Source organism: Festucalex cinctus, chromosome 19 (genome assembly GCF_051991245.1).
Source record: "Festucalex cinctus isolate MCC-2025b chromosome 19, RoL_Fcin_1.0, whole genome shotgun sequence".
In the NCBI taxonomy this organism is placed as follows: Eukaryota; Metazoa; Chordata; class Actinopteri; order Syngnathiformes; family Syngnathidae; genus Festucalex; species Festucalex cinctus.
In genome coordinates, this window is record NC_135429.1 from 769826 (window position 1) to 797811 (window position 27986).

The 27986-nt window shown below is 37.8% G+C and overlaps 3 protein-coding genes and 2 long non-coding RNA genes across 52 annotated transcripts; 2 read left to right on the forward strand and 3 right to left on the reverse strand.

The window, feature by feature from the left end:
• Window positions 1-3099: 3099 nt before the first annotated feature.
• Window positions 3100-7076, reverse strand: LOC144008046 (uncharacterized). Of its 17 annotated transcripts, XM_077508081.1 has the most exons (10): window positions 6823-7076; window positions 6535-6733; window positions 6321-6455; window positions 5134-5238; window positions 4986-5063; window positions 4819-4912; window positions 4602-4745; window positions 4406-4446; window positions 4028-4286; window positions 3100-3958 (listed from the first exon to the last, which is right to left on the reverse strand). In XM_077508081.1, exons 3-8 carry the CDS (start codon window positions 6374-6376, stop codon window positions 4411-4413), a joined length of 513 nt encoding a protein of 170 aa, XP_077364207.1. In that variant the 5' UTR covers window positions 6377-6455; window positions 6535-6733; window positions 6823-7076; the 3' UTR covers window positions 3100-3958; window positions 4028-4286; window positions 4406-4410. The 17 variants fall into 17 exon arrangements, 13 of the variants coding, with proteins under 13 accessions (XP_077364207.1, XP_077364210.1, XP_077364211.1 ...); XM_077508084.1 differs by lacking the exons at window positions 4406-4446; window positions 4602-4745 and having other exon boundaries at window positions 3100-3829; window positions 3899-3958; window positions 4028-4083; XM_077508085.1 differs by lacking the exons at window positions 4406-4446; window positions 4602-4745 and having other exon boundaries at window positions 3100-3829; window positions 3899-3951; window positions 4024-4083.
• On the forward strand, window positions 7028-15184 carry LOC144008055 (uncharacterized). 19 transcript variants are annotated; one of them, XR_013280570.1, is made up of 8 exons: window positions 7028-7151; window positions 7425-7506; window positions 10967-11041; window positions 13116-13230; window positions 13330-13496; window positions 13578-13951; window positions 14104-14674; window positions 14876-15184. It is a non-coding gene; the product is annotated as an uncharacterized LOC144008055 (long non-coding RNA). The 19 variants fall into 19 exon arrangements; XR_013280572.1 differs by lacking the exon at window positions 14876-15184 and having other exon boundaries at window positions 14104-14208; window positions 14454-14573; XR_013280573.1 differs by lacking the exon at window positions 14876-15184 and having other exon boundaries at window positions 14104-14208; window positions 14467-14573.
• Window positions 13083-24608, reverse strand: LOC144008050 (uncharacterized). Of its 13 annotated transcripts, none has more exons than XR_013280569.1 (15): window positions 24201-24608; window positions 21540-21627; window positions 18099-18596; window positions 15985-16480; window positions 15321-15458; window positions 15105-15139; window positions 14600-15016; window positions 14451-14520; window positions 14133-14179; window positions 14000-14050; window positions 13864-13924; window positions 13620-13642; window positions 13433-13522; window positions 13282-13353; window positions 13083-13207 (listed from the first exon to the last, which is right to left on the reverse strand). XR_013280569.1 is itself a non-coding variant. In XM_077508101.1 (15 exons), the coding sequence occupies exons 10-15, from the start codon at window positions 14148-14150 to the stop codon at window positions 13176-13178; spliced, it is 444 nt and encodes a 147-aa protein (XP_077364227.1). In that variant the 5' UTR covers window positions 14151-14179; window positions 14451-14520; window positions 14600-14906; window positions 14977-15016; window positions 15105-15139; window positions 15321-15458; window positions 15985-16480; window positions 18099-18596; window positions 21540-21627; window positions 24201-24608; the 3' UTR covers window positions 13083-13175. The 13 variants fall into 13 exon arrangements, 11 of the variants coding, with proteins under 11 accessions (XP_077364227.1, XP_077364228.1, XP_077364229.1 ...); XM_077508101.1 differs by having other exon boundaries at window positions 13433-13642; window positions 14600-14906; window positions 14977-15016; XM_077508102.1 differs by adding an exon at window positions 17468-17565 and having other exon boundaries at window positions 13433-13642.
• On the forward strand, window positions 19126-27025 carry LOC144008057 (uncharacterized). The gene is made up of 8 exons (XR_013280590.1): window positions 19126-19223; window positions 19459-19542; window positions 21571-21650; window positions 25251-25375; window positions 25501-25668; window positions 25748-26104; window positions 26259-26364; window positions 26611-27025. It is a non-coding gene; the product is annotated as an uncharacterized LOC144008057 (long non-coding RNA).
• On the reverse strand, window positions 25140-27920 carry LOC144008053 (uncharacterized). 2 transcript variants are annotated; one of them, XM_077508112.1, is made up of 10 exons: window positions 27483-27920; window positions 27267-27301; window positions 26759-27179; window positions 26288-26677; window positions 26153-26203; window positions 26017-26077; window positions 25745-25808; window positions 25600-25688; window positions 25454-25524; window positions 25140-25347 (listed from the first exon to the last, which is right to left on the reverse strand). In XM_077508112.1, exons 4-8 carry the CDS (start codon window positions 26444-26446, stop codon window positions 25628-25630), a joined length of 396 nt encoding a protein of 131 aa, XP_077364238.1. In that variant the 5' UTR covers window positions 26447-26677; window positions 26759-27179; window positions 27267-27301; window positions 27483-27920; the 3' UTR covers window positions 25140-25347; window positions 25454-25524; window positions 25600-25627. The 2 variants fall into 2 exon arrangements, with proteins under 2 accessions (XP_077364238.1, XP_077364239.1); XM_077508113.1 differs by lacking the exon at window positions 25600-25688.
• Window positions 27921-27986: the final 66 nt, after the last annotated feature.

Genomic DNA, 27986 nt, shown 5'->3' on the forward strand with positions numbered 1-27986 from the left:
ACTAGCATTCTACTAGCACGCTACTAGTAGAATGCTCGTACAGTACAGTACAGTACAGCGAAGCCCCGCCCACTACCCAATAGCTTCCTACTAGCATTCTACTAGCATGCTACTGGAATGCTACTAGTAGAATGCTAGTGGGTAGTGGGAGGGGCGAATCCCACTAGAATGCTACTCGTGGAATGCTTCTACGAGTGGGCGGGGTTAGTGGGTGGTGGCAGAAGAAGGCAGGATTGTGTTTCAGCTTTTTTTTTTTTTCTTTTTTTAATTGAATAACAAAACTGCACTTTGATTGCAACTCCAACATGCCCAATTGCAGTTCTGTATGCATCAGTATAGTGAAGGGTAGCAAGCCGCTGCTGGATTTGAACCCGGGACCTGCGACGTCTCAAGCAGAAGCGCTAACCTCCAGACCACGGTGGCAACGCAGTCGGCCGGTCTCTGCGCAGTTTTGTCTTTTGCTTGCCGACAGACGCGCCCCCTGGCGCTGAAAATCCTATTCTTTCATATATATGGACACAGAGCGGCGGTCACCCTCAGTCGTACCGCTAGTCGAGCGGTTAGGTACGCGGTTTGCGAACCCTGAGGTCCAGGGTTCAAATCTCACAACGTCGTATGCGAAATGTCTGTGTAATGTGTGCTACTAACCCTAACCATGTTTCATTTCCTACCTTGTGTATCAATAACTGCTGTCAACACTACATAACAATGAACGTGTTTCACAAGAGGCGATAAAGCAATGATCTCGATATGAAAGCAAATATCAAGCTTACTGTCTGTGCAATTAACACACTAAAGTTTCTCTCCGTTACATAAAAGTTGTTCTTCTGTTTTGTTTTATTTTTAAAAACTTAGTTTATTCGCTGTGAAGAGGTCCTGAAGCACGGTCTGTCATATGCAAATCCTGCAAAGCGAGCCATCGCCATTGACGGGAACTAGAAATACTTCCTTCTTTTGCAGCTAGTAATTATGGGAAATGTAGTCCTACTATTCACTGGCGGTCGCAAGGTCAAGTTTTTCAACCGTCTATTTCTACTACTGTATTGCAACGCGTGGCCAGCGCGAGCAAAACGGCACCGCCAGCTTCCGATTACGTCATGAGTCACAATGGCGGCCACCTCCGTGAAAATGACGCTCCCCGCCCACTGAAAAGCATTGGACTTTGAATCCTCGTCACAATTACTAATTTGATTTGTTGGGATTATTTCGATTTCAAAACGTGATGAAATGTCGTTGGACTGCTGCAGAAATGTGCCTGTATGGAAGCCCAAAAGTGTCAAAATTCAATAAATAAAAAGGCCTTTTTGAAATAACTATTCTTTTGAGAAATAACAGGCTATTATGTAATATGGCCATTAATTTTTAAAATGAGGTGATAGTATTATTATGAAAAGTGTAATGCTATTCTTTAATATGTAACAAATATTTTATTTTGATTAAATATTTCATATTTTAACAACGTCGTACTTTTTAAAAATAATGACATTTAATTTATTTTCAAGGTTTTATAAGATAATAAAACGTTGTTTTACAAAGTCAGTTTTTATTTCATAATGTCCTTTTCAACAATGGTCGTCTTTTACATAATGGCGTTTTACAGCCGAATGTCTTGGTCTGTCAATCAAATGGCATGAGGCGGAGCCAGTTACGTGATTGGCTGAGTCCCTTATACAGACATGAACAGCAGCACTTGCAGTATCGATTCACGCGTGGAGAGTTTAGCGCCTGATGAGGAGCCACGGCGGTCACAGGCTTGCTCAAGAAGTAGCAAATCGTTTAGAATCGGATCATAACGTAAACGTCTTGTTAAATTTCTGCGTCAGGCTACGGGGTAGGCGTCACGGCGATCTTGGCTCACACAGGTGCTCCCACCCAATGACTTTGATTGACAGGCCAAGACATTCGGCTGTGACGTTGTTAAAATAATCATTAAGAAATATTTAATCAAAATAAAATATTTGTTACATATTAAAGAATAGCATAAAACTTTTCATAATAATACTAACACCTCATCTTAATATTTAATGGCCATATTAGATAATTGCCTGTTATTTATCAAAAGAATAGTTATTTCAAAAAGGCCTTTTTATTTATTGAATTTTGACACTTTTGGGCTTCCATAAGCTTGTGCTCACTTTTATTTTCTCATCACACACACTTGGGCCCGGTCGCCGTGACGTCACAACCCTGCGACCATAAACAATGGCTGAAGCCATACACCACACCGAGTTTGCATGATAGTCACAGAAGACAAAAACAATACAATCCATTTGTTAACGCCGTTTAAGGAAGCGTTTGCACTGTGTTGATGCCCAGATGTTCGCAATTGTCAATCGCTGTCGTTACAGAGCAAAAAGGTTGGATAATGGCGACTGTATGGACTTGTTTAGTGCTGCTGAACTGTCAATCAAGGTAGTATTTGGCATCTTTGACAGCGAAGACTGACGAGCTATTAAATTTGGTGAAATTTGTGTATTTAATAGTGCTGTTAAAGCATTAATCTATATATATATATATATATATATATATATATATATATCGTATTATGTATTAATGCAGAATATTTTGACAGCAGAAGACCCTTTAGCTGACAGCAGATGGTTACGTTCAAGGTAGCACAGGTTGTTTGAGAAATAAACACAACAGCATGCATTAAAGTAAAGCATTTAATAAATGTTGATATTCAGAATATTTGTATGCAAGTAATGATTAGAAAAAGAGCATGAGCATGTGCAGGGGATCAAAAACTGTTGACATCATTAAATGTCAAAAGAATTAACACACAAAAGGTGCACTTTAAATTTGACAGGCAAAAAAAAAAAGTTGATAAAAAGCCTTAATTAAGCAATTAATCAAAATTATAGTGATTAATCTGATTAAAAAAAAAAATCATTTGACAGCTCTAAATATTGAATCATCCCATTTTGGAAGTTTGAAAATCTGCTCACCCTGGTCTCGACATCCAGACAGGTAGCACCCAACATCCCACCACAGATTAGACAATATTCAAGTAATTTATCCTAAAAAGTGATGTATTAGCAATGTTAACATCTTTACACAAACATTCAAGGTATTCATGTCAAACTGGTCCCTCTTCACATGAATCAGTAGTAGATTTTAGCCTACAATTGGTCCCCTGGGCCTTCAAAGTTGAATTGTTTCAGGTCATCGCAAGCTGAGGGGACCGAAAGGGAGGCGGCGTACCTCAGCTTGAGATGTTGAGGGTCACGTGAATGCAGACACGGCGACCTGAAGCGCACACTGACCGCAGCAGAAGAGCCAGCAGGAGCTTGCCCGTCGTCTGCAGGAAGAACAACTCGGACGACAACAAAACCATCACTTTATTCACAACAGCAGTACACATTTGTGAAAAATGCCATACATGTTCATACACCATGCTTTATTAGACAGCATGCTTGGCAAAATGTAGTGCAACATTATACATATTTGTAATTATTAAATGCATCGTGCATGTTCTCCCTCTCCAGTCTCAAACTGACAGCTTGCAATTATGTTACTTTTTTTTTTTTTATTCAAGCAGAAAAGCATTTGGAACAGACAGAAGTAAAACAAGCTTCAGTTGTATCCATAATTTAAAAAAGCAAAAACAAAAAAACTAAACAAAAAAAACATTTCATAGATATACAAACTGGCAACATTTTTAGTGGGGTGGGGGGGGGGAGCTAAGCATGCAGTCAGTGTGAGTTGGTGCACACCCAGTGAGTTGGTGACAGAGTGGAAATGAACATCGCTAGTCTCACACAAGACATTCTCCCTCCCTGGAAGGTTGCTGGCTCTGCTCTTCAACACTTGCAGCATCCACAAGCACCTTTGTGGGGAACAGAAAACACACTCATGTGTATGTGTCATCTGTGTTGACAATCAACTGCACACTTGCCTCAATAGCAATGAAGACGTTCATCTGGAGCTCCTTTGTGTACATTTCTTCTTCTTCAGCCTGTAACAGAAGAAAAAAAGGTTTGATATATGTTGCTCAATCATGATGCAAAGCCTGCACTGCACAAACCAAAAAGCTGCTCAGCCCCCAAACAACTTCACCAACTTGTCACTCATCTTCTCAACCTGCAAAACAAGCAGACAAATGCACATGGTCACTGTTGACTTTTGATGCTGCCACTTGACGGACTCCGCCTCCTTCCTGCAAGATGAATTCAAGTGCATTTGTCGAGCCAGTTAATCACAAATAGCATCTCAAAAGGGCTTCTTGAGCCCACAACTGGCGAAATTAAAAGGTTTGTGGTGGCATCTCCCGACCTAAACGCCATCTGAAAGGAAAACATAAAAAATCTCAACAAGTGGACCAGTGAACCCCAAAAAGACTGCTCTGCATTAGCTAAAAACAAATTCTTGTGCAAGAAGAAAACTGTCAAAATGAGTCGTGTACTTGGTTCAGGTCCTCTTGTACGAGCGGGTGCAGAGACAAGCCTAAAAATGGACAAAAAAATGGCTCAATATGACGGACTTGTGCCTGAAATGCAACCGACATTGTGCAAAGCCACTTTCAAGTAGCCATCAATGGAACAAAACTGAACCCAGACAAGCCAAAAACAATGACAGAGCAAGATCTTGCAAACACGAACCACTCTCCCCACACTTTGCACACAAACAACGAAGGCATGCCACAAAGCTCCATATTCTGCCCCCTCCTGGTCGCAAGTCAGACAGCTTTGATAGCAACAAACATCTTGTGTCAAGTCATCTTTCTGGTGCCAGCCACTTGGTTCCTAAATTGCTGGGGAAAGAAAAGAAATGTCACGAGTTATGCGCTAACTTCATATTGCTCATTTCTTGACTTGCCTGATGTGTTTCATGAGGCTGCTCAACACAAGCACACAAACGCGGCCCTTTTTGTGCAACTGCTGCGGTTGGATGTGATGGCCCCTCCCACAACCTGCAAGAACATTTTTGCAAAACATTAGAAATGAGTCTCAACAGCTTATCAAAGGTTGGAGACGTCCGCTGACCTTAAGCATCCAAGGAGAAGCGAAAAAAAAACATTTGAGCAACCTGGAGACGAGAGCGGAGACGGCTGGACCAATCGGCTGCAACGGATGACAAGTGTTAGACAATGTTGACACAAAGGCCCGACACCTTTGATTTTATTGTGCTCACCTGGCTTTTTCTTGCCCCCCCCCCCCAAAAAAAAACACTCGTGTACTAACTACATTGGTCCACTTCCTCTTGGTTCCCCTCACGAAAGCTGGTGCCTCCACAAGCCTGAAACACAGAGTGGGACAATTTCATCATTGATTTCAATTTGTGCTTATTAACATGATTGCGTGCTTCCTCAAATCCTACACTGGCCTTCAACTGTCGTCAACAACAACAACAACAACAACAACAACAACGTCTGGATCCAGACAAGGCACAAGTGCAGACCACCTGACGCAAGACAACTCCAACCGTCAGCTCTCGGAGCCCTGACCAACTTGTCCTCATTTCAAAGCAACCTTTCCAGTCCAGCACAAAATTGTCACCCAGAACCAAAGTCAACCAAAGCGCGCCTGGAACTCCCCACACATCATACAATTCATATAACAAGTCAAGTTTTATGTGTGCGCTTGATTCTTGACTTGTTCCTTTGCCTCCTCGTGCCATCTGGCTCATCATCCAACCTGCAAAAGACAAACATGCCATTAATTGTGTGCTGGAGGGAACTTTATTTCATGTGTGTTTGTATATTTCACCCTCATACAATCCATGTTGAAACAAAATAAAATGACCCAGACTGCCAAGTTTAGCAGAAAATTACACATAGAAAAACAAAAAATAAAAAACAGTGCATAAGACAATATCACATTCACAAGTTTGCAAAACAAAAAACAATCAAGGAAATTAAATGACAATATTAGATAACCCTTCACATGAATTGTAAGATGGAGATGGTGGGTGGCTGGGTACAATTCTTACAAATTCAATAACTCAGAGTTGAAGGGGGAAAAACAAAAACATTTGACCACGACAGCAAAATTCACAAGCCCAGACAAGGAAATGACCAATGATGGGAGAAAAAAAAAAAGAAAAAAAAAAAAAAAAAAAAGACAAAAACAAAAGTTACACACCACCAGAAATAAAACGATATTCAATAGACCCAATCAACAATTAGTTAAACAACAAAAGACCTTACAGTTCAGTACAAAGCTTTCAAGTGTGTCATTTACAACAATGGAAGAAAAAAAGAAAAGAAAAGCTGGCCAGCATTAAAACCAAACAAAGCAAATACATTCGAAATGGTGGCAAAAGTACCCAAATTAATTGCAAAATAAAGTGTATTGAATTGTGACGTGATGTGATCAAACCTCAAATGTTTGTCGTGTCCCTGTGAAGCTAAGCTAATGTTAGCTTCACAGTTCATGCAGCCAGCAACTTGCCTGCATTTGACAGATGAAGGTAAACGCCACCGGTTGGTTTGGACTTTTCACTTCAAGACAGTCCTGCAAGAAGCAAATATACGTGTCACTGTAAGAAACGGGAACAAACGCCGGCCAAACATTTGCTCGCGTGCTAACTTACCTGAGAAAAGGCCACACGTGTCGGCGCCATCTTGCCTGACCTGTAATCCCGTCGTGCACACCTGTCTCCAATATCACCTATCAAAGTCTTCTTCTGCTTAATTGAACGGCGCTTTCTTGTGCTTGTTGGACGGCGCTTTGCACACTTGCGCCCCCCGGTGGCCCGTCAGCATTACTGCTTTGTTTTACCATGGAATTTGCTGCTTTCACGCCACAAAAAAATGCATTCATTCACGTATATATTTATTTATGTATTTATTGCACGCTGTCTGGTGTAAAGAGGACTTACCAAGAATGAAAAAAGCTGTTTTGAATCAATTTTGGCGTTGACAACCGAGCAGGCTATTTCACCAAAGCACATTCGCCACTTTCATTTTCGTTACAAAAATTATTTGTTTTGAAAGATTGTTTGGAAGTGTTTATCTAGCGCCAACGGGTTGCCCGAAAAGGGTACAAATAAACAAACAAACATTTTTTTTGTTATTTATTGTAATTTTTTTTGCGTTGTCAAGACAACCTGTCAACCGCACAGTTTTGCCTTAAAGTGATTTGAACCTTTTCACTTCCCGTAGGCATCCGGTTCAGCAAGTTGTTCGCAATCGCAGTCCTGTCGTTTGAGTGAGTATATTAAACAAATTTAAACTGCCGTTCCATGTGTGTATGGCTAATACACGACCTAGAAGGATGTTGATAACACTTGACTTTGTTTATTGTTACTTGTTACTCGCGAGTTCATTGGAAGCTCGCTTGCTAATATGTCAACAAAGCCTCGTGGCTCGGCAGCTAGCTCGCTAGCTAGTACGCCCACAAATAGCACTCAGCTGCCAATCAAAAGTCAATCAAGGAAAACGCGTGACTTGAATATTGTTTGGTGTATTCTTCTCCAAACAGAAGCTGATGGCCACAATGAAAGAGAGTGATGGCTTCACCTGCTACATCCTGGACATCTCATCACCAACATCTTCTACAAAAGGTAACACATGCCTATTTGCTTCGGTTTTCTTCTGTGTAGCTGGTGGCGAGTGGATCAAATAATTAGGTACACCTGCACAAGCTCCACATAATACGAATACTGCTCATATTTTCTGAATATTGGTTTTAAAAATAACATGTTAAAAACACCTGTAAAAAAAAAAGAGAAACTGTTTAAATATTGAACAAATTATTTATTGAAATAGGTCCCTGTCTCTTTTGGTCATTTGATATTTTTTTAACAACATATATCAAAAATAAAACGAATTTCTAATTTCAATGTTTTAAAAATTGAAATACAGCTCGATTTTCTCGTTTGGTTGTTTGGAACGAGCAAGGAAAAGCCTCGTAACAGTTTAATTATTAATTTATATTTCAAAAACGTAAATAAGATAAAGCACGAAGCAAAAACAAAAAACAAAAAAACTCGTAACCGTGAGCATTTCTCATACTGGCCAGGAGATGGCGATCTGGCGTCTAAAAAAACCGATACCCATTCTGTATGACCATCTCCAGTCAAAATTCCATAAACGGTAACTAAACACGTGGAGATAATTGCTGGTTAATGCAAGTATAATAATAAAACAAGGAAAAGCAAACATTGCTTTTAAGTTGTGGTTTGGAAAAACATGTATAAAATGCTAATTTTCTTTCGTATTATTTTAAAATTTGAAGTGGAACGAGGGAAGACTTCATGCTGTGATCCTTTTGCGTTTCCCAGTTCACAACACCATGCTACACTCATTTCCATGGCAGACTTTGTGAAAAATAATAATAATAATAATGGGAAAAAAAATAGACGTACATAAAATGTCTTTTTTTTTTTTTTTTTTTTTTTTTTTTTTCCCCCCTTAATTCAAACTTGCATTACTCCGTGCCCAGTAGCACTTTAACATATTCTAACTGTTGGGGAGAAAAATCAAAGTGTCATCTTCAAAAAGATCAAAATTTTGCTGATACCCCAAAAACAGCTTCTTACTTTACTCTGGGTGCATCTTTTATTTATTTATTTATTTATTTTTAGGCGTTTTAGAAGAAGAAAAAAAAAAGACAGACACAAATCAGGCCTGGACAAAAACATTAAGGTAGTACAATAATACTAACAGTAAATGGCAACAAAGTTTTCAATAACACCTGATGGAATTATTTTAAGGAGAACATCAATTCAAAATGCTCAAAGTGTCACGTTGTTCAAACACAAGTCTCATTTCTCAACTTAATTGAATGCCCAATGGCGAGGAAAAACAAACCAAACAAAACAGTAAAACATCATTGTTGCTACAAACCACACAAAACCAGAAGGAATTTATTTTTATTTTTTTTGCCCATGTGTTTTGACATGGAGTGAAACCCTGAGAATGCAGTCATGAGCAAACTTGAAGTGATAGTGGAGAATATGTCTGAAAATGTTGCCCAAATGAAACAAATTCCCACTTTACAAGTTTGAAAATGTCTGTCATGCTCATCCACAACCTTCAACGTGTCCCGAAAGTCAAATTATTTTCAGTCTTAGGGCATCATCATCATCATCATTTAAAAATAAATAAATAAATAATTGTCCAGGCATGTTTGGTGATTCAAAAAAACAAAAAACAAAAAAACACAGGCATAAATAAATCTGTTTTTTTTTGAACATTTTTAAATGTTAGTTTTCTTTCTTCTTTTCTTAATCATGCTACCTGGATAGTTTGTGGGGGTTGGGGGGGTGAAAGAAGCCACCCTTTTTAGCACTTTTGCTGAATGGCACCAAACCTCAATTGCAGTAATGGGACTTGGGCAACAAATTGATATCAGTGTAAAATAAAAAAGAAAAAATAAATAAATCCTGTTGGGCTTTTTTTTTAATAGACTTAATGAAGGTTTTTGATACTGTAGATCACAATATATTAATGAAGAAGAAAATATATATATATGACGTGAGAGTCCTGACACATAAATGACCTAAAACTTATGTAGATGACAGAAATGACGTCAGGTATGTGCTGCTTAATCATTTCAAATCAAATGATGACTCACGAGGTCCCACAAGGGTCTGTGCTCACGCTTCAACTAGTCATAAAAAAATAAAAATTAAATTGAATACATAAAAAAAAAATCACCCTTGAAGGCAGTTATTTTTCTTGGTACTTGTGTAACATGATCCCCCGATGTATCCTTTATTGTCAGAGTGGCTAAGATGAAAAACATTCCAATAATGTGTCAATCAGATTTCAAAACTATGTTCTCTTATCCTCCTTATACCTGTGATTAAGGTCTTCCAACATATTTTTCAAATTCTTTTTTTTTTTTTTTTTTTTCCTCCTTCTTCAACCCATAGGTACTGGTAAACGCCTAAACAATGTTCCTTTCTTTTGGGGATTTTTTTTTTTTTTTTTTGACCACCGCAAAAAATAATTTTCTTAGTTTATTGTACACAATCAACTTTCAAATAATGTTCCTGTTTTTGAATAAAGGGATATAATTATTATTTTTTAATCCAATTAATTGCCCGCCAAAATAATCGACTGGTTAATCAATTATTGCAGTTAGTTGCAGCCATAATTAAGATTTTTATATTTAGCATGCAATTGTTTTCTATTACAATTTAAAATCTGAATATTTCAATTTGACATTTTCTGAGTTTGAAATTTTGTTGAAGCCATTCCTTGTGGAAGGGAAGACTTTACCTGTGGCACCAAAAAAAAAAAAATCAAAATAAAATAAAATAAAAGTGTCCAGCATGCTCAAAAGACTGATGACTGATCAGTTAATGGACAAAACTCAAAATATTAAATCAAAAACATTTGGAAATAAATATAAAAATTGATTCTGAGAATAAAAACGTCAAGTGTACCATCATTATTAACTAACTCATTTAAAAATAATAAATAGATGAATAAATAAAAATATTAAATCCATCCATTTACTCCAGTAGTCGTGTGGTGGGGACAGCAGCTTGAGGAGGGAAGAAGCCCAGGCTTGCCTCTCCCCAGCCACTTCAAGCAGCTCATCCGACGTTCGTTCCCAGGCCAGCCGAGAGACACGCGTCTCTCCAAGCCTCGTCCCCGGGGCCCCAAACACTCGTTAACAAGACCCCAACCAACAAGAGTTTGCCTCCCTCGTCGGGGGTCTTTTTTTTTTTTTTTTTTTTTTTTGCCGCCACCCACCTCGCTTTGGCCCCTCCTCCAGGTGGTGATCCCATAGGAAGGCGGGCCCACATTGCCTTTTTGGGCGATGTCAAAATGTGTAATCAATAATATAGATTGACATTCAAGTTTTGTACGTTTTTGGAAAATGTTTCCTATTTTTGAGAATCATATTTCTGGAATCAAGTATTGTTTTCCCACGGGAATGTGTTGAGGAGCAGTTTGTTGCCTGTTGACCTCCAATTTGAACTCGTTTACATTTTGACATGTCAACAATTATTTAGAATATTACTCACTGCTTTGTTTTTGTTTTTTGTTTGTCTGCATGATTGACAGCCTGGGGGAGATTTCAGCAGCCGACACGCTTGACGGACAGACGGACGGCAACCTGCCTTTGGACACATGATAATTGTGAGTACGTACGCAGTGTTGTGTGTTTAAGGAGCTGGCCCCGGCCAATTCCCAAAGATTCTCACAAGCCTCTCAAAGCACTGAGAATCTTGCACGGAGAATCTTTGACAATCGGGCCCCTCATGTGTGATGTTACATCGGCCCACAAGAGGGCCTCGCTCTCGCACATCCTCAAACACTTCTGGACAAGGTCGTTTTTTTTATTATTTTTTATTGTATTCATTTATTTTTTTATTATTTTTTTGACCAGTTAGGATCGGTTTTATTTTCTTTTTTTTTCTTTTGGCATGTGCAGTGATTGTCAACCTTTACCCCCTGCAAAATATTTTATCAGCCAGGTAGCCCCTAACCAGGCCAAAGCAAAGACAGGTTGCTTTGATATCGCTTTCTGCTTTATTCAACTTTAAAAAAAAAAAAAAAAAATACAAAATAGTGAAATAGTAAACTTAATTGTAAAGTACATTTTTGTGTTCATAAAAATAGTGTCCCACTTTGTGCCCATAATACAGACCTTTTCTGAAAAAGAAATAATTCACTTAATTATTAAATCAATTTAAAAAACTAAATTTTAAAATATATATTTAATAATGACAAACATGAGCAACAGTCAACACTGAATATTGCATTGTTGCACTGAAGTGACTTTTAGTGAGCAACTTGTGCTTTTGTCAATTTTGGTGGCAGGGAGGCAACTGCTGTCAATCAAGCTATTCTATGTGTTTGTTATTTTTTTGCATGGCTGCTGCTTTGTCAATCTTTTCAAATGTCATTTGAGAAGTGCTGATACGTCATGCCTATTTTTGGTCAGGTTGACATTTCTGCTGTCACATGACTGCTTTTCACTTGACATGTTGACACACCTGCAATGCCTCGTTAGCCCTGACGAAGAGTTTTTACCTTGACAATAAACTCATCTGGCAGTCAACCAAAGGCTTCTCCGCCACTTTTTGCCCCCGTTAGGTCAAAGTTGTTTTTTTTTACTTTCTTTGTGTTTTATTTATTTCTTTATTTATTTGAAAACCTGTCCAGAAGCGTGTGAGGATTTTGGAAAGTACTTGTCACTTACTTTTCATCCCGGTCCGTACGAGATGTCGGATGTGCTCACGTGGTGTCCGTGTGTCATTGGAAGGAAGTCAGGTGACAGGTGAGCTCCTTCAGCCGAGTTGGTCCCACATGCATGCAAAAAGCGCCTGAAATGCTTTCAAAACTTTTGTTAACAATAAATGCTTCAACTTGAACGGACGCCTTTTGTCTTTTTATCCGTCAATGTGCCCTCAACTGCTGTGGTTTGTCGTGGCAAACTATGTGAAAGTTTGAGGTGAGCGTTTGCCAGCAGTCACCAAACCAGTGTGTCATCTCGTGTTACTCATCCTGTTTGCTCTCCAAATGGTGAAATTGATGTCACTTGCTATCCAAATGTTGACATTTTCATTACTTTGTCTGTGGTGAAGACAAAAAGTGAATTGTCCATTGTCGTGACTGATGTGCAACTCTCACCTCAACACTCAAAATGGCTTCCCAAAGCTCTAACTCCGCCCCAATTTTGGCTCCACCAATCAGGAAGCGGCATAAATTTGCATAACCACGCCCACTCCAAACCGACCAATCACAGCGCACGGTTTTGCAAACTTTTGCAATTCTGACCAATCACGGCTCTTCAAAATTCTGTAACCACGCCCATTTATACTGACCAATCACAGCGCTTCTTTTTGCAGAGCCACGCCCACTTTTTTAACCAATCACAGCCCTTTATCCTCATTGCTCCGCCCACTTCCAGAGCTATCAGCCAATCAGGAAGCAGTATTCCAGCCTTGTCCCACCCAATTTCACAAAAAAAAATTCATGGGGAGAAAAAAAATCCAGGGGAAAAAAAAAAAAAATCCAGGAAAAAAAATAAATTAAAAAAAAACAGAATTTTTTTTTTTTTTTTTTTTTTAATTCCTGATACTTAATTCCTGAATTTTTTTTTAAAGTTCTTTTTAAGTTTAATTTATTTTTTTTAAAGTTTTTGTGATGTTTGAAAATGACAAGAGTTGAAGTGTTCTTTTTTTAATCGAGCTTTATTTTTTTGCAGAGTAGATATGAAATGACAAAGCAAACAAAAGTTACAAGTTGGATGACATTCTGCTTGTGGTCAAGAAGTCAGCCAGGAACAAGAAGATGGACCTAAGACAACAAAAGACAAAAAAGTGAGTCAGTCAACTTGTAGTGCACAAAGATGTTTTTGGCATGAAACTTACTAAGACAAGTTGTCTTCTGGAACGGTTTCCACACTGCTGCATTTTCAGGAAGCTCGTCGTGTTTCTTGCTGCCTGTAAAGAAAAGTACCAATAAATGTGAGGAGTTGATCAAAGTTGGCATGATTGTGCAATGGAGAGTGTCAACATGTACCTTGTGGATGCAAAATCAGCGAGAAAATCTGAAGCTGTGCGCACGCTTGTCCAACTTTGACTGAGTAGGTAAACCGTCCGTCGTCTTCCACTTGACAAAAATTCAAATGAGAATTGAAAGCTGAAATGAAACCTTCTCTTGCCAGCTGAGGACGACGACTCCAATCAATCAGACTGCTTTCTTTCACCTTGGAGCATCCAGCAGCTTCATCTGCAACACAACATGCAAGGTGGACACCATGGCAAGCAGTTTTTTTTAGCAGACTTTTTTTAAATTAGCCTTCTGTTGAAGCAGCGCGTCGAGCATGTTGGCACACTCTTTAAGAGGACAGACAAACCTGCACAACACAAGCAAGGAACCAGTCAACATGCTCTTTTATTTTCTTTATTTTAAACTAAAACGTTGAAAATGGAGGCAGCTTGGAGCACCACCTGCAAGGAGTCGTCTTGATTGCAGAAACTCCGACAGGCCCCACTTGGACTGGAAGGTGCACTGCATGCAGAGTCAAAGAGAAGGCAGGTGAGTGCCCTTTGAAATGTTTAATTGGCAAATTTGTTTGGAGCTTACGTTGGCATTCATGTTGGACACAAGTTGATCATGTCTGATGGACTGCACCATCTCGAATTTTAAGAAAAAAAAAAAGGGTTAATCACGTTAAATGTTTGCAACAGGTCCAAACCTTGATGAAGACAATTTTGACCTGCACAGGTGGAGCCATGCTGCGTCAATCAGGCTCTTCACCACCACCTGGTGGACAGCAGGAAGAACATGTGAGGGTAAAGTACCTTGAGCAGGCTTCCCCAATCCTGGTCCTTCTGGGCCTGAGTCCTGTAGGATTTACATTTTTCTGTACATCACACCCGACTCTTAAAGATCAGAATCAGCTGTTGTGCAGAAAAAAGTAAAACCTGCATGACTCTGGCCCTGAAGGACCAGAATTGGAGGAGGGTCCTGACTGCAGTTTCTCATTGCCGCTTTGGTGAAACAAAAGAAAAAAGAAAATATGCTCACTTCTTACCAGTCTTGCTCCACAGCTCTTTGAAGCGCCGTCCATCTCATCCAGATCTCCTGTGCCGAGCTCGTTATGCCTGAAGTGATACAAGAGGTTCAATCACATGCTGAAATAAACGTGTCAAACATTTGGGCTCTTGTGAACGTGTGTTTCACCAGTGAAGGGCAGCACTGGACGCCTCTTCCACGACGACGTGCAGCTGCTGGCCTGAAAGATACGACAACGTTTGTGTAAGCATTTTAACTTTTACAACAGTCGGCCTTACAAGCTAGTTTAGCTTAGTTGAAAGTCTCATGAAGCCACGCCTCAAACGACAGCAAGTCGGCCATTTTAGAGCCTGTGGACAGAAATAAGAATCAACAACCTGAAACTTTATTTTGTCTGTTTAATAGATATATTTAATACAAACTTTCATTCTGCCATTTTTGCAGTCAATCTGGCCGTTGTGTTGAAGATGCAAGCCTGTGGACAGATGGGAGACATTTAGAAACACTTGATGCAAACTGGTTTGTTAGTCCACGTTGAAACGCACAGCAAGTCGGCCATTTTAGGCTCAATTTGAAGATTTCCACCTGTAGACAAAAAATTGGACAATTAACACGCATGTATTTAAATCTGCTTGATTCAGTCCGTGTAATTGTTAAATTTTGGTCTACTTACCTTCCGGAGAACGTCGCTTGGTTTTCGTCGCAATTCTGGAAAAAAAAATGTGACAATAAAGGCGTTTTGGTGCAGTTTAACCTCGTGGAACCATTTTTGTAGTTGCAACGCTGGCACAAACGTGTTTGCAAGATGCAAGCACGCCAAAAGTGCTACATTGCGTTAAAAGTGAACAAAAGTAGCGAATTTAAAGTTATTAAAAGCGCAAACACTCACCTGGTCAAAGTGTTGTAAGATCTTGTGGAAATTCGTGCGGGGCAGCAGGAAGACGAGGACGACGAGATGCTGTCTGAGGTGAGAAAGAATGAACGTCGCGTTTCTTCCGGCTTAAATAGGTTTCCGGTGATGACGTCACTATTAAAAAAAAGCCAAAAAATAAAAAAGTTCGCTATTTAACATAGAAACAAACACAAATCGCAGTTTACTGCGTTGAATAAGCAAGAGGGTAACATTCAAAGTGCTTCATAGAAAGACGCGTCAACCGCGTCGGGGGTTTGAACCCGGTTCGTCTGCTCCGGAGACATGATCCTTCACCACTCGGCCAGTAGTTCTCATGCCGGTTTCGTTTTTTAGAACGTATTCATCAAGTGTCACAGTGACGCAGCAAATCGCAAATGCCTCAGACAACATTTAAATACGACCAAACGACTGAAGTTTTTCACTTGGAAATAGTCGAGTGGTAAATGAGTTTACCTGTGCATCAGCACGCTCGGGTTCGATCCTTACTCTTTCTTGCTTTTGAATTGTAAATTGGGGTCACCGGGGATCGAACCGTGGTCGTCTGCACACCAGGCAAAGTTTTTACCGCTCGGCCACTTTGTCCGAGTCGCGGCGATTTATGTTTTAGTATTCCAAGTGACAAATGCACATTGATCCTTACCGTAATATGGACGTTGGCTTTGGCAGGACTGCTTGTGTTTCATTTCGCCATCAAAGTGAACGTTTACCAAAGTCAAAATGTCAAGTTCTCCTCCATCACTAAACCTGTCCTGCCCGATATCCACTTGAAACATTTGACTGACCATTCACTTTTTAAATATCAGCTTGCACGTTAGCATTGCTCAGTCTTTCATACAAATAGCAGTATAGAGTATTTCAATTGTAAACTTTGTCATGACTCGATTTGAGCACATTTGTCATGGTGTGGTCTGCTTTCATTGTCAAGCCGCAGGGGGCTCGTCTTGGAATTGCTAAGTCACTTTATGACTGAAGTAAAGAGGCAGTGGAGTTTGTTACTTGTGCTTTATTACGAGAAACAAAGATGAATTCACAATATTACACGGGAACAAATGTGGGGACACTTTTGCCGACTCGTCATCTGGTGGTCTCACAGCGGCCAGGCAGTTTGGAAGAGGACCCAGAGCACCACATGTTCTCTGCAGGGGGGTGACATATGGGGACATTACATTAGGTACAAACGCACAATCAAATACAACATCTCGAGAAAATATGATGGTTGTTTTACTTGACCCTTTTGCAGTAGAACTGTGTGATATGGGCATTTTATATACACCAATAATATCACTACCGATATATTTATTAAGGTTTAAAACTGAACGAAGCAACTGTTAAATTTCTGTGATCTTTTATTTGATTTTCCTCACACAAAAGTACAAATTTTATATAGACCACACAATTCAATTCAGTATTCTATAGGCCGCCATATTGCTCCTCCCAATAAATGTTTATCGGCATACGATTCTATATATTTACAGTATCCAAATTGGAGAAAATATTTGAGACAGTAATTAGTAGAAATAGCATGATTTATGATGTTTTTCTTTTTAATTTATTAATAAACAGAACTTAAGGCATTTTACAACTGCCTTCAATATATATAAATTATATTCATCTAATACACTCGTATTAGAAAACTGTGACCAAGAAAATAGGTCAAACCGGCATAAATCGGCGAGCAATGATACATGGTGAACTTGTGCACGCTGTCTGTTATAAGGACTTCCCAAGAATGAAAAAAATAAATGTTTTGACCAAATTTGGCGTCTACAACTGAGCAGGTTATTTCAACAAAGCACATTCGCCATTTTCATTTCCTTACAAAAACTAAATTTACTAATAGTTTTGAAAGATTGTGTTTCCCTAACGCCAACAGATTGCTGGCCAGCAGTAAAAAATAAAGTTTGAAACGGTGGTAAAAGAGCGAGCCGTTCTCAAGGAAGCAAAGAAACGCATTGTGACGTAATGTGCTCGAACCTCAAACGCTCTTTTCCCTCAAATGTGCGAATCCTACAAGAAGCAAAACGTCATGTGAGAAAGGGCAACAAACGCCAAAAAGTTGCTCGTGTGCTCGCCTACCGAGCTGACAGAAGACCACGCATATGGTCGCAGAAAAACAAACAAACCTGTATCACGCGAGCTGCAGTCGGACGTGACGTCAGTCCACCATTCAAGTTTTTCCGCTTGTTGCACACGAGCGCCGCCCGTTGGCCTGTCATCAGGACTGCAAAAGTGTCGCACCTTTATAACAACATATCTATGTTGTTGGTTTTTCACTTTTGTTTTTGAGATCGCCCAGATGTACATGTCTATGTTTTTGTAAGCCTATAAGCTTCATTTGTTGATAAAAAAATGCTTAAACAAACAAACAAACCCACGAGCACGCGGGTCGCCAGAGACCCTTCCAGTGTGACGTCCCGTTAAAGTGCGCCCCCTTGCGGTGAAGGGAGAGCGTCAATGCGAGTGTATGATACATGGTGAACTTGTGCACGCTGTCTGTTGTAAGGAGGACTTACTAAGAATGAAAAAAAAAGATGTTTTGACCAAAACTGAGCAGGTTATTTCAACAAATCACATCCACATTGGTGCAAAATGGCCTTTCCTTACACCCAACCACAACCCCCCCACCACCACAAGTATTAATCGACATAAACCAAGAGCAGCCCGATATATGCCTCGCAGCACATTCAAGTTCAAAGTTACAACAAATATATATTTTCATATTAATTAAATAGCAGAATAGGAAGAGGGACCCACTTTTTTTTGACTTTCCATCAGCGTGCAGTGTCCGTGTCTTTCGTCCTTGTTTTGCTCCTGCACGAACATCTTTGTTTTGTATTTTTTTGTTTTTGTTTTTACTTTGCCGTTCCCCCTTTCAGGCACGACTGCAACATCGTGGCTTCACTTGTTGATCTCTCGTTATTTTTCGGCATCTTGCAACTTCTTCAGCTCGTGCTGCCCGTGGTTTGTGCAAAAAAAAAAAAAAAAAAAAAAAAAAAAAAAACCCAAAACAAAACAAAACAAAAAACGTTCAATGTCCACACTTGAGAAATAAATGTTTGTTCATTCCGTCTTTCAATGCAACCGCAAATGCTAAAGGCGTGCAACTGATCTTGCGGCTCTCTCGACTTGCTGAAAGAATGAAAACATTTGACTGAAAGACGAAAGCATGAATGTTTTCTTCTTCTTTGAGCAACCGTGGCGTCTCAGTGCTGACGCCAGCACAGACAGCACCACCTGGTGGATGAAAAGATGCTGTGGAGACAGAGAATGTCTCAGATTTCATGTAAATAAAGTGCTGTACACACGCTTGGAATGGAGATTTTACACTGCTTGTAAACAAACGATACTTAAAATGCTTTATTTGCGTCAAAACAACCAAAACTCAGCCAAGAATATCACGATTATCTTTGTGTTTGTCGTGTACCAACCTTCAGATTCTGTGCTTGGACAATGCTTGACCAAAAAGTACAAACACAAAAATAAAAAACTCGATAAAAAATAAAAATAAATGTGTAAATAAATACAAAAATAAATAATCAAATTCATTTATTCATTTACTTCACGCTTTTGGCGTCGACAGCCGAGCAGGTTATTTCACCAAAGCACATTCGCCACTTTCATTTTCGTTACAAAAATGTATTTTTACTATATGTTTTGAAAGATATTTTGAAGTGTTTCCCTACCTCAATCGGATTACCCGAAGATGTACAAACAAACAAACAAATATGTACACATTATGAACCTCAACGTAATTTTTATTTTTTGTTCAGACAACCTGACAACCACGCACTTTGCCTTAATGTGAATTGAACGTTCTCGCTTACCGTACGTATAGGAAGCATTAGCAAGCCTTCACTCAATCGCAGTCCTGTCGTTCGAGTGAGTATTTTAAACTGCCCTTTATATGTGTATGACTAATACACGACCTAGAAGGCTCTTGATAACATTTGAGCTTGTTTATTGTTACTCGCAAGGTCATTGGAAGCTCGTTTGCTAATATGTCAACAAAGCCGGGTGGCTAGGCAGCTAGCACGCCTACAAGTAGCACTCAGCTGTCAATCAAAAGTCAATCAAGAAAACGCTTGACTTGAATCTTGTTTTCTTCTCCAAACAGAAGCTGACGGCCACAATGAAAATAGAGTAATGGCTTCACATGCTACAAATTGCTACATCTCGTCTCCAACATCTTCTACAAAAGGTAACACATGCCTATTTTGCTCCTGTTTTGTTCTTGTGCCGCTGGTGGAGAGTCAATCAAAATATTCTCACTCTTTGGGTCATTTGATATTCGTTTGAAAACAGATAATAGAAATAGAAAAACGAGTCATATTATTAAATTTTCGTTTTAAAATAGAAACACCAAATTTGAAATACAGCTCGTTATTCTCGTTTGGTTGTCTGGAACGAGAAAGGAAAGCCTAGTAACAGTTTAATTATCAATTTTTATTTCAACAACGTAAAAAGGAGACAGCACGAGGCACAAATCGAAAAAAAAAACGACTTGTATTTTTGTTTATGGATCGAGAAGTTGTCACCCCGAGCATTTCTCATACTGGCCAGGAGATGGCGACATTGACATTTAAAAAACAACAACAACCCCAATATCGATTCTATGTGACCATCTCCAGACAAAATTAGACAAACTACACATGTAGACAATTACCGGTACCCGTCTTTTAATGCAATAATAATAATAATAATAATAATAATAATAATAACGACAGACATACATCAGACATCTTATATTTTTAAATGTCATTTTATTCCAAATATTTTTAAATGTCTATTTTTTAAAAATATTTTTAAATGTCTTTTTTAAAATATTTTTAAATGTGTATTTTTAAAAATGTTTAAATGTCTCATATTTTATAAAATTATTTTTACATGTCTCATTTTATAAACATACTTTTAAATGTCTTGTATTTTTTTTTAATATTTTTAAATATCTTGTATTTTTTTTATATATTTTTAAATGTCTTGTATTTTTTTATATTTTTAAATGTCATATTTTTTAAAAATATTTTAAATGTCTCTTGTCATTATTTTTTTTTTAAATGTATCTCTTATATTTTTAAATGTCTTATATATTTTTAAAGTATTTTTAAATCTCTCTCACTCACTCACTAAAACAGTAATGAGACTTCTCCTGACCCGTTCCAGACAGCCAAACGAGAAAATCAAGTTGTATTTCAATCTATTTTAAAATGAAAATCAAATCACGACTCACTCTTATTTTTAATATTTGTTTTTAAAGAAATATCCACAGACCAAAACACACTAACTTTACACTTGCACAAGCTCCTCATAATATGAATACTGCTAATAATTTCTGATTTTTTTTTTTTTTTTTTTTTTTTTTTTTTTAAAAGACGACCTGTCATAAAGAATGAGAAAAACAGTTTAAAGATTGAAAAAATATATATATTGATTGAAATAGTTCGACTAAGCCCAACATTGGAGTATGGAGTGTCGCCATATGAAAGGTGTCTCTCATTTTGGGTTATCAATTTGGATGTAGCTTTTATTTTGCTGCTGTATGGAGACTCCTCCTTTGGAATTTTCAAAGGCCATTCCGAGCACAATTTCAAACCATCGTCATCATTGATGAATTGTTTGTCTTTTTTTTTTTTTTTTTTTTTTTTCTTAAAGTCCACTGACTGTTTAAATATTGATACGGCTTTAATATCAAGTATTGTAAACCTTATTGAGAAAGGCAGTAATGGGACTTGTGGAACAAATTGCTAACAGTGTAGATTGAGAAAAAAAAAATACTGTTGTGATTTTCATAGACTTAATTTTTTTCTCTATTGCAATATAAAATCTGAATATGTAAAGTTCACATTTTCTGAGCTTGAAATTTTGTTGAAGCGATTACTTGTGTTATTATGTGATATTCAAGTTGGTATATATATTTTTAAATACTCTTAAGACGCAAACTGTATTGTCAAGGTAAAACTGTTTTTAAAAACAGTTTCATATTTTTGAGATGGAAAATATCTTTTCAAGATCATTTTCCATTTTTGAGAGTCCTATTGCCCGAATCAAGCCATCTTTTTCCACGGGAAGGTGAAGGACTGATGGAGGATCCGTTTGTTGCCTGTTTGACTTCTAATTTGAACTCATTTTGGCATATTGACGACATCTGATTCTGATCATTATGTGGCCATTGTGAAAAGTGTTGACAATGTGACTCACTGCTTTGTTTTTTTGTCTGGATGATTGACAGCCTCGGGGGACCTTTCAGCAGCCGACAGACTGGACGGACAGACGGATGGACGGCAACCTGCATTTGGACACATGATGATTGTGAGTAAGTACGCAGTGTTGTGATTTTGTAATGGACAAAGGACACAAAAAAAAACAACAACAACAAAAAAAAAACACTTAACAAAGGAGCACCTTTATCAATCTTTTAAAATTTTTTTGTAATGGACAAAAAAAAAAAAGAAAAAAAAAAGGATAGACTTAACAAAGGAGCACCTTTATCAATCTTTTCTAATTTTTGTAATGGACAAAAGACGGAAAAAAAAAACAAAAAAAACACTTAAGGAGCACCTTTATCAATCTTTTCTAATTTTTGTAATGGACAAAAAAAAATAAAATAAAAAAAAAAAAGGATAGACTTAAAGGAGCACCTTTCTCAATCTTTTCTAATTTTTGTAATGGACAAAGGACAAAAAAAAAAAAAAAGCACTTTAAGGGGCACCTTTATCAATCTTTTCTAATTTTTGTAATGGGGGAAAAAAAAAAAAAGGATAGACTTAACAAAGGAGCACCTTTATCAATCTTCTAATTTTTGTAATGAGAAGAAAAAAAAAAGAAAAAAAAAAGGATAGACTTAACAAAGGAGCACCTTTATCAATCTTTTCTAATTTTTGTAATGGACAAAAAAAAAAAAAAAAAAAAAAAAAAAAAAGGATAGACTTAAAGGAGCACCTTTCTCAATCTTTTCTAATTTTTGTATTGGGGGGAAAAAAAAAGGATAGACTTAACAAAGGAGCACCTTTATCAATCTTCTAATTTTTGTAATGAAAAAAAAAAAGAAAAAAGGATAGACTTCACAAAGGAGCACCTTTATCAATCTTCTAATTTTTGTAATGAGAAGGAAAAAAAAAAGAAAAAAAAAAGGATAGACTTAACAAAGGAGCACCTTTATCAATCTTTTCTAATTTTTGTAATGGACAAAAGACGGAAAAAAAAAACAAAAAAAACACTTAAAGGAGCACCTTTATCAATCTTTTCTAATTTTTGTAATGGACAAAAAAAAAAAAATTAAAAAAAAAAAGGATAGACTTAAAGGAGCACCTTTCTCAATCTTTTCTAATTTTTGTATTGGACAAAAAAAAAAAAAAAAAAAAAAAAGGATAACTTAACAAAGGAGCACCTTTATCAATCTTTTCTAATTTTTGTAATGGATAAAAAAAAAAGAAAAAAAAAGGATCGACTTAAAGGAGCACCTTTATCAATCTTTTAAAATGTTTGTAATGGATAAAAATAAAATAAATAAATAAATTTTAAAAAAGGATAGACTTAACAATGGAGTACCTATATCAATCTTTTCTATTTTTATTTTTAATGGACAAAAAAATAAGGATAGAATTAACAAAGGAGCACCTTTCTCTATCTTTTCTAAGTTTTGTAATGGACAAAAAAAATAAAAAAAGGATAGACTTAAAGGAGCACCTTTATCAATCTTTTCAAATTTTTGTTATGGACAAAAAAAATAAATACATAAAAAAAAAAAAAAAAAGGATAGACTTAACAAAGGAGCACCTTTATCAATCTTTTCTAATTTTTGTAATGGACAAAAAAAATAAATACATTTAAAAAAAAAAAAAAGGATAGACTTAACAAAGGAGCACCTTTATCAATCTTTTAAATTGTTTGTAATGGACAAAAATAAAATAAATAAATAAAAAAGGATAGATTTAACAAAGGAGCACCTTTATCAATCTTTTCTAATTTTTGTAATGGACAAAAAAATAAATTAAAAAAAGGATAGACTTAACAAAGGAGCACCTTTATCAATCTTTTTAATTTTTGTAATGGACAAAAATGAAATAAATAAATAAATAAATAAATAAATAAAGGATAGACTGAACAAAGGAGCACCTTTATCAATCTTTTCTAATTTTTGTAATGGACAAAAAAAATAAATTAAAAAAAAAGGATAGACTTAACAAAGGAGCACCTTTATCAATCTTTTCTAATTTTTGTAATGGACAAAAAAAATAAATAATAAAAAAAAAGTATAACTTAACAAAGGAGCACCTTTATCAATCTTTTCTAATTTTTGTAATGGACAAAAAAAATAAATTAAAAAAAAAGGATAGACTTAACAAAGGAGCACCTTTATCAATCTTTTCTAATTTTTGTAATGGACAAAAAAAATAAATAATAAAAAAAAAGTATAACTTAACAAAGGAGCACCTTTATCAATCTTTTCTAATTTTTGTAATGGACAAAAGACAAAAAAAAAAAAAAAAAAAGGATAGACTTAACAAAGGAGCACCTTTCTCTATCTTTTCTAAGTTTTGTAATGGACAAAAAAAAAAAAAAAAAAAGGATAGACTTAAAGGAGCACCTTTATCAATCTTTTCTATTTTTTGTCATGGATAAAAAAAACAAAACAAACAAAAACATGTTGACACACCTGCGATGCCTCGTTAGCCCCTACGAAGAGTTTTTGCTTTGACAACAAACTCTTCTGTCAGTCTGCCAAAGGCTTCTCCATGACTTTTTGAGCACCTGTTAGCTCCGCCATTTTCTACCTTGTTTTTTTTGTTTTAAATGAACTTGTGATTTGAAAACCTGTCCAGAGGTGTGTGAGGATGTTGCAAAGTACACGGCACTTACGTTTGATTGCCAGTGCGAGATGTCGGTTGGTGTGCTCACGTGGTGTCCGTGTGGCATTGGAAGGAAGTGACGTCACATGTGAGCTCCTTCAGCTGAGTCGGTCCCACACAAAAGCGCCTCAAAGGCTTTCAAATTGTCATGTCAAGCTTTTGTGTTCAATAAATGCTTCAACTTGAACGGGCGTCTTTGTGTTTTATCAGTCAAATGTGCCCTCGGCGCATTGGAAGCCTTTGCTGTGTAGTGGCAGACAAACGATTCTGAGTCTGACAGCAGTTTACCACTCTGTCGTCTCATCTTACTCCTCCTGTTGCTCTCCAAATTGTCAAATTTGAGCTGCTTTGGCTGACGTGAACACAAAAAGTCTCGTGTTCATTGGAGTAACTGATGTGAAACTCTTACCTCAACACTTCAAAATGGCTTCCGGAAGCTCTCTGCTGCTTTGACTGCCTCTAACTCCGCCTAGTTTTGGCTCCACCAATCACGAAGCAGCTCAAATTTGCATAACCACGCCCACCCCAAACCGACCAATCACAGTGTTCGATTTTGCAAAAACGGGCTTACTTTTGCAATTCTGACCAATCACGTCGCTTCAAAATTTTATAACCACGCCCACTTACACCAACCAATCACAGTGCTTCGAGTTTGCAGAGCCACGCCCACTTTTCAACCAATCAGCCTTTTTTCCTCATTACTCCACCCACTTCCAGAACTATTAGCCAATCACAAAGCAGTATTCCGGCCTCATCCTGCCCAATTTGAGAAAAAAAAAAAAAAAATCAAAAAAAAAAAAATTAAAAAAAAAAAACCCTAAAAAAAAAAATCCCAAAAAAGAATTTAAAAGTTTTTTTTTTTAAGTTTATATTTTTTTTTATGTTGTGTTTTTTTAAGTTGATTTTTTTATGTTATGTTTTTGTGATGTTTTGAGAAACAAATCAAGAATTAAAGTGTTCTTTTGTAATCAAGCTTTATTTTTTCTTTTGCAGAGTCGACATTAAATCACAAAGCAAACAAAAGTTACAAGTTGGATGACATTCTTCTTGTGGTCAACAGGTCAGCCAGGAAGAAGCGCATGGACCTAAAAAAATAAAATAAAGTCTGCTGCTCCCTGCATGTGGTCAAGTGGCTGGCCAGGAAGAAGAACGTGGACCTAAGACAACAACAACAAAAAAAAAAAAGTGAGTCACAAAGTTAAGTCAACTTCCAGTGCAGGGAAAAAATAAATAAATAAAAATTCTTTAGCATGAAAAACCTACCAAGATGAGTTTTCTGTAACTTTGTTTCCACACCACTGCATTTTCAGGAAGCTCATCACCTTCCTTGCTGCCTAAAGAGAAAAAAAGGCGAGTTGATCAAGGTTGGCCTGATTGTGCAATCAAGAGTGTCAACATCTGCCATGTACCTTGTGGATGCAAAATCAGCAAGAAAAGCTAAAGTGGTTGGCTCGTCGTTGAACTTTGGCTGTCAGAAGGTACCCCGTCGTCCTCCACACTGGACACAAATTCAAATGAGACAATTGAAAGCTGAAATCAAACTTTCTCTCTTACCAGCTGAGGACAACGACACCAATCAGTCTGATTTCTTTCACCTTGGAGCATCCAGCAACTTCACCTGCAACACAAGGAACATTCAAGATGGACACCATGGCAAGAAATTACTCATTTTTAGCACTTTTATAATTAACCTTCTGTTGAAGCAGCACACCTGTGAAGAGGACAGACAAACCTGCACAACACAAGCGTGGGACCAGTCAACATGCTCATTTATTTTCTTTATTTTAAACTAAAACGTCGAAAATGGAGGCAGCTTGGAGCACCACCTGCAAGGAGTCGTCTTGATTGCAGAAACTCCGACCGGCCCCACTTGGACTGGAAGGTGCACTGCATGCAGAGTCAAAGAGAACGCAGGTGAGTGCACTTTAAAACGTTTAATTGGCTAATTTGTTTGGAGTTTACGTTGGCACTCATGTTGGACACAAGTTGATCATGTCTGATGGACTGCACCATCTAGAATTTTAAGAAAAAAAAAAAAAAAGTTAATCAAGTTAAATGTTTGCAACAGGTCCAAACCTTAATGAAGATGATTTTGACCTGCACAGGAGGAGCCATGTTGTCAATCAGGCTCTTCACCACCACCTGGTGGACAACAGCAAGAAGAACATGTGAGGGTAAAGTACCTTGTTGAGCAGGCTTCCCCAATCCTGGTCCTTGAGGGCCCAAATCCTGCAGGTTTAGCATTTTTCTGTACATCACACCTGACTCTTAAAGATCAAAATCAGGTGTTGTGCAGAAAAAAAGTAAAACCTGCACGACTCTGGCCCTGAAGGACCAGAATTGGACGAGAGTCCTGACTGCAGTTTCTCATTGCTGCTTTGGTGAAACATTAAAAAGAAAATATGTTCACTTGTTACCAGTCTTGTTCCACAGCTCTTTGAAGCGCCGTCCATCTCATCCAGATCTCCTGTGCCGAGCTCGTTATGCCTGAAGTGATACAAGAGGTTCAATCACATGCTGAAATAAACGTGTCAAACATTTGGGCTCTTGTGAACGTGTGTGTTTCACCAGTGAAGGGCAGCACTGGACGCCTCTTCCACGACGACGTGCAGCTGCTGGCCTGAAAGATACGACAACGTTTGTGTAAGCATTTTAACTTTTACAACAGTCGGCCTTACAAGCTAGTTTAGCTTAGTTGAAAGTCTCATGAAGCCACGCCTCAAACGACAGCAAGTCGGCCATTTTAGAGCCTGTGGACAGAAAGAAGAATCAACAAACTGATGCTTTATTTTGTCTGTTTAATAGATATATATAATTAAAACTTGCATTCTGCCATTTTTGCAGTCAATCTGGCCGTTGTGTTGAAGATGCGAGCCTGTGGACAGATAGGAGACATTTAGAAACACTTGATACAAACTGGTTTGTTTGTGAGTCCACGTTGAAACGCACAGCAAGTCGGCCATTTTAGGCTCAATTTGAAGATTTCCACCTGTAGACAAACAATTAGACAATTAACACGCATGCATATAAATCTGCTTGATTCAGTACGTGTAATTGTTAATTTTGGTCTACTTACCTTCCGGAAAACGTCGCTTTGTTTTCGTCGCGATTCTGGAAAAAAAAAAGTGACAATAAAGGCGTTTTGGTGCAGTTTAACCTCGTGGAACCATTTTTGTAGTTGCAACGCTGGCACAAACGTGTTTGCAAGATGCAAGCACGCCAAAAGTGCTACATTGCGTTAAAAGTGAACAAAAGTAGCGAATTTAAAGTTATTAAAAGCGCAAACACTCACCTGGTCAAAGTGTTGTAAGATCTTGTGGAAATTCGTGCGGGGCAGCAGGAAGACGAGGACGACGAGATGCTGTCTGAGGTGAGAAAGAATGAACGTCGCGTTTCTTCCGGCTTAAATAGGTTTCCGGTGATGACGTCACTATTAAAAAAAAGCCAAAAAATAAAAAAGTTCGCTATTTAACATAGAAACAAACACTGCATTGAATAAGCAAGAGAGAAACATTGGAAGTGCTTCATAGTAAGACTCTTCAACCGCGTCGGGGGTTTGAACCCGGTTCGTCTGCTCCGGAGACATGATCCTTCACCACTCGGCCAGTGGTTCTCATGCCCGTTTCGTTTTTTAGAACGTATTCATCAAGTGTTATATGACGCAACAAACCGCAAATGCGTCAAACAACATTTAAATACGACCAAACGACTGAAATCTTTCACTTGGAGATAGTCGAGTGGTAAATGACTTTGCCTGTGCATCAGCACGCTCGGGTTCGATCCTTACTCTTTCTTG